Source organism: Camellia sinensis, chromosome 12 (genome assembly GCF_055761805.1).
Source record: "Camellia sinensis isolate YWXY chromosome 12, ASM5576180v1, whole genome shotgun sequence".
Taxonomy (NCBI): Eukaryota; Viridiplantae; Streptophyta; class Magnoliopsida; order Ericales; family Theaceae; genus Camellia; species Camellia sinensis.
Window position 1 is genome coordinate 163,611,148 of NC_138972.1, and position 10,696 is coordinate 163,621,843.

At 41.1% G+C, this 10,696-nt stretch overlaps 1 protein-coding gene across 1 annotated transcript; it reads right to left on the minus strand.

The window, feature by feature from the left end:
* Window positions 1-1,876: 1,876 nt before the first annotated feature.
* Window positions 1,877-4,618, minus strand: LOC145804028 (uncharacterized). The gene is made up of 2 exons (XM_082897440.1): window positions 3,077-4,618; window positions 1,877-2,689 (listed from the first exon to the last, which is right to left on the minus strand). The coding sequence occupies exons 1-2, from the start codon at window positions 4,616-4,618 to the stop codon at window positions 1,877-1,879; spliced, it is 2,355 nt and encodes a 784-aa protein (XP_082753566.1).
* Between the last annotated feature and the right edge of the window lie 6,078 nt (window positions 4,619-10,696).

Below are 10,696 nucleotides of genomic sequence, written 5' to 3' on the forward strand. Positions count from 1 at the left end.
TCTTATGAGCATATATATACATATATAAAAACTTAGATAGGGACAAAAATGAATCGTTTAAGCATCCCCCAATTAAAATTTCATAAACACGCTTAATATTACCTAAAAATCATGCTGGTCATATATGTGAAATCAATTCCAGATAATTAAGCCTCTAAGGCTTCCAATTGCTGATCTAAACATTCTCATACAACAGATACTTTTCTTATTGAACAGATAGACATCTTTTTACTTACTTAATTTAGGTTTCCCATAGGATTCTACAATAAGAATTCAAAATCACAAAATAGGATCCGAAAATATAACAAAGAACATGTACGAGGGTCGGGTTATTACACTCTCCCCCCCTTAAATAAGTTTGGTCCTCCAAACTTGTTTTACCTTAGGGTAGAAACAGATGTGGATACTGATGTTGCATTTCCTCTTCTCTTTCCCAAGTTGCGTCAGTTCCGTAATGTTCTTGCCATTCCACTTTTACCATTGGGATTTCTCGGTTTCGTAACTGTTTCACTTGCCGATCTAAAATGCGAATTGGTTTCTCCTCATAACTTAACTTATCATCTAGTTCAATCTGGTGATAATCAATAACATGAGACGGATCCGCAAGGTACCTCCGAAGCATAGAGACATGAAATACATTATGTACTTGGCTCATATGTGGCGGGAGAGCAACCCGGTAAGCTACTGGACCTACTCTTTCCAAAATTTGAAAGGGACCAACATAACGGGGTGTTAACTTACCCCTTTTTCCGAATCTTGGATGGCCTTTCATCGGAGTGACTTTTATAAAAACATGACTGTCCACTTCAAATTCCAAATCCCTCCGTCGGTTATCCGCATAATGTTTTTGTCTACTTTGAGCTATTTTTAATCTTTCCCGAATAACTTTAACCTTTTCGGTCGTTAACTGAACAATTTCAGGCCCTAACAAAGATTTGTCTCCAACTTCAGCCCAACATACGGGAGAACGACACGGTCGTCCATACAAAGCTTCATAGGGTGCCATTGCAATACTTGAGTGGTAACTATTGTTATATGCGAACTCTACCAGTGGTAAATGGGTTTCCCAACTTTCTTGAAACTCTAGCACACACATCCGGAGCATATCTTCCAGAGTTTGTATTGTTCTCTCGGATTGACCATCAGTCTGAGGATGGAAAGCTGTGCTGAATTTTAATTCTGTACCCATGGCTTCTTGCAAACTTTGCCAGAATCTGGAAACAAACTTCGGATCCCTATCCGATACAATCGAGACTGGTACACCATGTAGGCTTACAATTTCATTCACATAAAGGACCGCCAGTTTATCTGCATTGTACTGAGTCTTTACTGGTAGAAAGTGGGCGGACTTAGTCAATCGGTCAACAATGACCCATATAGAATTCATACCCCGAGGTGTCCGTGGTAATCCCACAACAAAATCCATGGTTAGATGTTCCCACTTCCATTCCGGGATAGGAAGGGGTTGTAATAATCCTGCTGGCCTTTGATGCTCCGCTTTCACTTGCTGACACTGCAAACACTTAGAGACGAATTCTGCAATCTCCTTTTTCATGCTTGGCCACCAAAAGTTTTGTTTCAGATCCCGGTACATTTTGGTACTTCCCGGATGCATGGAAAATCTTGAAGCGTGCGCTTCTTCCATCAATTTCCGTTTAAGTTCCAACACATTGGGGACACATATTCGATTTTGAAATTTGAGTACCGAATCCACTAAACTGAACCCTGATTTTGGTTTTGTCTCTAACTCATCACATACCTTCTTTAGAATGTCATCCTCCATTTGATGTGACTTGATCTCCTCAAGTAAAGTCGGTTGAGCCATTACCGCTGCTAGTAATGTTTCCTGTCCATGTATCTTAAACTCCATACTCATTTAGTCCAGTTCATTTACCAATTCCCTTTGCTCCGTAAACAAGTTGGCCAAATCTCCCATATTTTTTCGACTAAGAGCATCTGCAACCGTGTTGGCCTTACCAGGATGATAATGGATCTGTAAATCATAGTCTTTAATTAACTCTAACCACCGACGCTGCCGCATGTTCAATTCCTTCTGGGTAAAAAGGTACTTAAGGCTTTTGTGGTCGGTGTAAACTTCGCAGGTAGTACCATACAAATAGTGCCGCCATATTTTTAAAGCAAAAACCACCGCCGCGAGCTCAAGATCATGCGTGGGATAATTCTTTTCATGGGGTTTAAGCTGTCGTGAAGCATAGGCAATGACCCTTCCACCTTGCATAAGCACACACCCTAATCCTTTATGGGACGCATCACTGTAAATTACAAACCCTTCGGTGCCAGACGGTAAAGCCAGAACTGGAGCTGTGGTTAATTTCATCTTCAATTCCTGGAAAGCAGATTCCCGCTCTTTCGACCATTCAAATATAACTCCCTTTCGAGTCAATTGCGTAAGTGGTCCAGCAATTTTAGAAAAATCTTGAACGAATCTCCTGTAATAACCAGCTAACCCCATAAAGCTACGTACTTCAGCCACATTGGTAGGAGTTGGCCATTTCACAATCGCCTCAATTTTGTGTGGATCAACAGAAACTCCATTCTTTGTGATAATATGCCCCAGAAACGCCACCTCGAGTAGCCAGAATTCACATTTCTTAAGCTTTGCATACAATTCCCTTTCCCGGAGGGTTTGGAGAATTAAACGAAGATGGGTCTCATGAGCTACCATATTCTTTGAATAAATAAGGATATCATCAATAAAGACTACCACAAATTCATCCAAATAGGACTTGAAGACGCGGTTCATAAGATCCATAAAGGCTGCTGGGGCATTAGTAACTCCAAAGGGCATGACCAAAAATTCATAGTGACCATACCAGGTTCGAAAGGCTGTCTTCTCAACATCTTCAGCCTTGACTTTTAATTGATGGTATCCAGACCGTAGATCAATCTTAGAAAATACCTGTGCCCCTTGAAGCTGATCAAACAGGTCATCGATTCTTGGTAGCGGATACTTATTCTTGATGGTGACTTTGTTGAGTTCTCTGTAATCGATACAAAGCCGGAGTGTTCCATCCTTCTTCTTCACGAACAAAACGGGCGCACCCCACGGAGATACACTCGGGCGGATAAATCCCTTGTCCAATAGATCTTGCAACTGCATTTTCAATTCTTTCATCTCAACCGGCGCCATTCTATACGGGGTCTTAGAAATGGGTTGAGTTGCCGGTGCTACCTCAATTGTAAACTCAATTTCACGATCTATTAACTGTCCTGGTAGTTCTTCCGGAAAAACATCCGGAAATTCACAGACAACTGGGATCATGTTAGTATTCTCATTCGCCATTTGCCCCTCTAGAACACTACATAAATACCCCTGACACCCTTTCTGAATTAATTTACAAGCCCTTGCTGCGGAAATTAAATAAGGTGGAGTAGTCACTCCATGTCCCTGAAAAGTAGACTCTGATTGTCCCGGAGGGTGGAAACTGATCTGTTTAGTCAAACAATCTATAGTTGTCCCATATTCACCTAACCAGTCCATTCCCAGAATAATATCAAAATAGGCCATATCAAGAGGTAACAAATTGGCATAGACCCGGATATCCCCAAGTTGGAGTTCACAAGCAACATAGATAGAAGTACAAATCATAGGGCCTCCCAAAGGTGAAGACACGCATAACATATAAGACAGTTTTTCTTCAGTTTTATCTAAATTAGGAGCAAATAGTTTCGACACAAAAGAATGGGTGGAGCCAGAATCAAATAATACGTGAGCAAAATGATCGTGAACGATAAATGTACCTGACACCACCGTTGCTGCATTTTGTACATCCCCCGGAACCAATGCGAATACCCTGCCTTGTCTCGTGGTGTGTTTATTATTAGTAGGTTTAACAGTTGTCTTAGTGTTGGAAGTTGGTGCAGACCCCGTTGAACTTGTAGTGGTTCTATTATTGCTTTGTTGATTTCTTTGAGGGCAATCCTTGATCAAATGGCCTGTCTTGCCACACTGGAAACAGGCTCCAAACTTCCGATAGCACATTCCACGATGCTTCTTCCCACATTCCGGACAAGTCGGTATTGAATCCTGACCAGGGGTAGAAGTATTTGAACTCCCTAACATCTGCTTCTTGTTTGGTGGAGCAGGTGATCCCTTTGACCATTGAGTATTTTGCCTCTTCCCTTTCCATTCCGAGATTCGACTCTGAGTAGCAAGATTTCCTTCCGCTATAACAGCTCTTTCCAACACATCAACGTAAGTAGGTAACTTCAACATGTTGACCTTATCCAGGATAGCGCTCCGCAATCCCCCTTCAAATTTACGCGCCTTCTTATAATCCGTGTCCACCATATGAGGTGCAAACCGAGCTAACTCCGCAAATTGGGCTTCATATTCGGCGACGGTTTTATTCCCTTGCCTAAGAGTTTCAAATTCTGTTACCTTCTTATCCCGTATGCTTTGAGGGAAGTACTTGTCATAAAACAATTCTAAGAATCTGTCCCATGTCAACCCTTGGTGTACAGTTCTCGTAAGCATCCACCATCTGCGCGCCTCATCCTCAAGAGTAAAGGCAGCCAGTTGCACCTTTTGAGCTTCTGTGCAGGGAAAGACTTCGAATAACTTCTCTATTCCCAACACCCACGCCTCAGCTTTCATTGGTTCTATTCCTCCTTTAAAGGATGGCGGTTTCATCTTTTTAAACTCCTTAGTAAGGGTGATAGTCCGGTCTTCAGCATGAAAATCTTGTACCGCCGGTGGAGGTACCGGTGGTGGGGGTGGTTGTTGTGGCTGTTGTTGTTGTTGCCGTAAGGTCTCCGCCATTTCCATAATCATTCTCTCCATTCTATCCAGCCGTGCGGAGGTAGCATCTTCTGTATCCTCTGTCCTTGTTCTCACCATTGCCTACACAATAATCATTTATACATAATAGACATATTTCAAAAGTGTTAGCATTATCAGAGTAGACTTAACATTGCCATCGCTCTTTCATATATTTTCAGAATGTCATGCAAGATGCCTAAAGCTTTTCTAGACACCCTAAAGCTCAATGGATTCGTGTGTGAGATAGCAACTCGTGCTCTGATACCACTCGTCACGCCCCCAACTTGCCCCTAAAAGTTCGGGCATGACCTATTCACAAACAGACATGCAACCTGGTGTTCATATAGTATATGGGGCCTTGACGGAAGCACAAACGCTCTAGAATACAAAAACCAAGCAAATTCCATTGAGCTGTTTCTAACATGCCAGGATCTCATACATTACATGCACCATGAAGGGTAATAGAGTCCAAAATATTCTTTAGCAGGAGGCATATATACAAACATATATACAGATCCAACCCTAGCATCGGGCATGTAACAAAACTATTAAAGTTATATACAAGCTAATTATCTTAACACACTTCACAAAAAGTGGCCTCATGGGTGCTTGGGTACATGCAGGTTGACAACAGAAACTGCGCGTCTTGGGTTAGGTTTTACCACCTGGATGGTTGCCTACAGAAACAGACATAGCAAAAAGTGAGCCGGGCTCAGTGAATAGTAATGCATAATGAAGCAATGCTCATCTTAAAACATGACATATATCAATATGTGTGTAAATACAGAAATTACAAGTCAGCCCGATTCTGTATGCATCTTATAACGGCCTTAGGCCCAATTTTGAACACAAGAGCTTGCTATATCACATTCTTAATTCATAACAGCTTGAAGCCTTAAAACATGGTGGCATAATGCCCTTGAACATAGTGGCACAAGGCCCTTAAACATGATGGCACGAAGCCCTTGTAACATATGGCACTAAGGCCCTTGGAACGTGTGGCACAAGGCCCTTGTAACTTGTTGGCATTGAAGCCCTTGAAAGTGGCATAAAGCCCTTGAAAGTGGCATAAAGCCCTTGAAACATATTTATACGAACTCAAGAGGTGTCTCACACGGATTCTAGAGGTGGCTCACACCGTAGCACTTAGTTCCGTGTAGCACTTTGTTTCATATCATAATATCTTATATTGAGTGGCCGTAGGCCTAGAGTCTTATAGAATAAAGGTCTTTTATCTTTCCCATTCCTTTCCTTACATACTTAAAACATGCTTGGACATTAGCATATATTCATATATACTTGAACATTAGTATACACACTTGAATTATAAACATAGTTGCATACTTGAAACATTAACATAATTGCGTGAACGAAACGCTAATGAAAATCATTAGCTATATGCATAGCGGATAATGATATTACTACTCACAGTGTTGCGACGACGTACTTGTTCTTCCCGGAGTGTGCCCTGCACACATTCAACCTTACACAAGTTAGTTTTCTTTCCATATTAGATCACTTTCTGTTTCGTTTTACTTCGAAGGAATTTATACATATTAAAAGGCATCAAATACATATTCCGACAACATTAGAGGGTTCTACACGCAAAACGGAGCAAACCGTATTTTTCAGCATGAGCCGCACGTGCGGCTGTGAGCCCCGCACGTGCGGCAGTTGGCCCCGCACGTGCGGCCCTGAGGTCCCGCACGTGCCTTTTTAGCAGAACAGAGGCCCCTGTTTTTCACCATTTCCCGCACGTGCGGCCATGACTCCCGCACGTGCGGCAGCACCTCCCGCACGTGCGGCCATGACCCCCGCACGTGCGGCGATTCAGCCCAAAAATGTCCGAAAATTCTTACAAAATCCCATCTTTTGGCACATATCTACAAGGCTCAAATCAACATTCTTATTTGATAATACATGGTCCAAAATCATGTCAAGATGATAGCAATTACATCAATTTAATTCAGTTCATCATTCTTAGGCTCTCAACATACACATATTCATGAAAATTCTTGCTTTACACATCCATAAACACATATATCCACAACTTTGAATTCAAAGTAAAAGCTCAAGTACAATGTCTCCATGGTTGATTCAAGCAACTAAGCAAGGCTATCTTGTTCATTAACTTCTTACATACATATGGAATTATCATTCCAACCCCTAAGTAACATGATCATAAGGGTATTTTACACATCTTAAGAAGAAGAGTTATGGGAGTTAAGTGAGTTAGTCTTATACATACCTTATGCTTAATATTCCATAAATTCCTAACCTTTGATGATCTCCTCCCCCCACCCTTCAATTTCTCTCACTCATCATCTTCCCTTAGGAGCAAATATAATTTCTAAGTCTTATGAGTCATAAGACTCTTATGAGCATATATATACATATATAAAAACTTAGATAGGGACAAAAATGAATCGTTTAAGCATCCCCCAATTAAAATTTCATAAACACGCTTAATATTACCTAAAAATCATGCTGGTCATATATGTGAAATCAATTCCAGATAATTAAGCCTCTAAGGCTTCCAATTGCTGATCTAAACATTCTCATACAACAGATACTTTTCTTATTGAACAGATAGACATCTTTTCACTTACTTAATTTAGGTTTCCCATAGGATTCTACAATAAGCATTCAAAATCACAAAATAGGATCCGAAAATATAACAAAGAACATGTACGAGGGTCGGGTTATTACAGTTTAAATACTCAGACACTAATTCAGACCCTCTTGCATGATGGCAGATACATAATTATTTTGTTTACTTGCCATTTCGCATGCATTAGGGTTCGAACACTCGGACACATATTCGGACCCTCTTGCATGATGGCAGATATGTAATTACGGTGTTTACTTGCCATGTCACATGCATTAGGGTTTAAACACTCGGACACTGATTCAGACCCTCTCGCATGATAGCAGATTGGTAATTATGGTGTTTACTTGCCAGTTTTCGTGCATTAGGGTTCGAACACTCAAACACAAATTCGAACCCTCTTGCATGACGGCATATATGTAATTATGGTGTTTACTTGCCATTTCTGATGCTTTAGGGTTTAAACACTTGGACAATTATTCAAAGACCCTTGCATGATGCCAGATATGTAATTATGGTGTTTACTTGCCATTTCTCATGCATTAGGGTTCGAACACTCGGACACTTATTCGGACCGTCTTGCATGATGGCAGATATGTAATTATGGTATTTACTTCCCATTTCTCACGCATTAGGGTTTAAACAGTCGGACCCTTATTCGGAGCCTCTTGCATGATGGCAGATGTGTAATTGTGGTGTTCACTTGCCATTTCTCGTGCATTAGTGTTTGAATACTCGGACACTTATTCGGACCCTCTTGCATGATGGCAGATATGTAATTACGGTGTTTACTTGCCATTTCTCACGCATTAGGGTTTTAAAACTCGGACACTAATTCAGACCCTCTTGCATGATGGCAGATATGTAATTATGGTGTTTACCTACCATTTCGCATGCATTAAGGTTCGAACACTCGGACACATATTCGGACCCTCTTGCATGATGGCAGATATGTAATTACGGTGTTTACTTGTCATGTCTCAGGCATTAGGGTTTAATCACTCGGACACTAATTCAGACCCTCTTGCATTATGGCAGATATGTAATTATGGTTTTTACTTGCCATTTCTAATGCATTACGGTTCGAACACTCGGACACTAATTCGGACCTTCTTGCATGACGGCAGACATGTAATTATGGTGTCTACTTGCCATTTCTGACGCATTAGGGCTTAAACACTCGGACACTTATTCAAAGCCTCTTGCATGATGGCAAATATGTAATTATGGTGTTTACTTGCCATTTCTCATGCATTATTGTTCGAACACTCGGACACTTATTCGGACCCTCTTGCATGATGGCAGATATGTAATTACGGTGTTTACTTGCCAGTTCTCTTGCATTAGGGTTTAAACACTCGGACACTAATTCAGACTCTCTTGCAAGATGGCAGATATGTAATTATGGTGTTTACTTTCCAGTTCAGATACATTAGGGTTCGAACACTCGGACACTTATTCGTACCCTTTTGCATGACGGCAGATGTGTAGTTATGGTCCTTACTTGCCATTTCTCATGCATTAGGGTTTAAAGATTCGAACACTGATACGGACCCTCTTGCATGATGGCAGATATGTAATTATGGTGTTTACTTTCCATTTCTCCTGCATTAGGGTTCGAACACTCGGACACTTATTCGGACCCTCTTGCACGATGGCAGAAATGTAATTACGGTGTTTACCTGCCATTTCTCTTGCATTAGGGTTTAAACACTCGGACACTAATTCAGACCCTCATGCATGATGGCAGATATCTGATTATGGTGTTTACTTTCCATGTCTCATGCATTGGGGTTCGACCACTCGGACACTTATTTGGACCCTCTCGTATGACGGCGGATATGTAATTATGGTGTTTACTTGCCATTTCTGATACATTAGGGTTTAACCATTCGGACACTTGTTGAAAGCCCCTTGCGTGATGGTAGATATGAAATTACGTTGTTTACTTGCCATTTCTCATTCATTAGGGTTCGAACACTCGGACACTTATTCGGACCCTCTTCCATGACGGCAGATATGTAATTATGGTGTTTACTTGCCCTTTCTGATGCATTAGGGCTTAAACACTCTGACACTTATTCAAAGCCCATTGCATGATGGCAGATATGTAATTATGGTGTTTACTTGCCATTTCTCATGCATTAGGGTTCGAACACTCGTACACTTATTCGGACCCTCTTGCATAATGGCAGATATGTAATTCCAGTGTTTACTTTTCATTTCTCAAGCATTAGGGTTTAAACACTCGGACACTAATTCTAACCCTCTTGCATGATGGCAGATACATAATTATTTTGTTTACTTGCCATTTCGCATGCGTTTGGGTTCGAACACTCGGACACATATTCGGACCCTCTTGGATGATGGCAGATATGTAATTACGGTGTTTACTAGCCATGTCTCATGTATTAGGGTTTAAACACTCGGACACTGATTCAGACCCTCTCGCATGATGGCAGATTTGTAATTATGGTGTTTACTTGCCAGTTCTCGTGCATTAGGGTTCGAACACTCGGACACTAATTCGAACCCTCTTGCACGATGGCAGATATGTGATTATGGTGTTTACTTGCCATTTCTGATGCATTAGGGGTTAAACACTCGGACACTTATTCAAAGCCCATTGCATGATGGCAGATATGTTATTATGGTGTTTACTTGCCATTTCTCAGGCATTAGGGTTCGAACACTCGTACACTTATTCGGACCCTCTTGCATAATGGCAAATATGTAATTACGGTGTTTACTTTTCATTTCTCGTGCATTAGGGTTTAAACACTCAGACACTAATTCAGACCCTCTTGCATGATGGCAGATACATAATTATTTTGTTTACTTGCCATTTCGCATGCATTAGGGTTCGAACACTCGGACACATATTCGGACCCGCTTGCATGATGGCAGATATGTAATTATGGTGTTTACTTGCCATGTCTCATGCATTAGGGTTTAAACACTCGGACACTGATTCAGACCCTCTCGCATGATGGCAGATTGGAAATTATGGTGTTTACTTGCCAGTTCTCGTGCGTTAGATTTCGAACACTCAGACACTAATTCGAACCCTCTTGCATGACGGCATATATGTAATTATGGTGTTTACTTGCCATTTCTGATGCTTTAGGGTTTAAACACTTGGACAGTTATTCAAAGACCCTTGCATGATGCCAGATATGTAATTATGGTGTTTACTTGCCATTTCTCATGCATTAGGGTTCGAACACTCGGACACTTATTCGGACCCTCTTGCATGATGGTAGATATGTAATTATGGTATTTACTTCTCATTTCTCACGCATTAG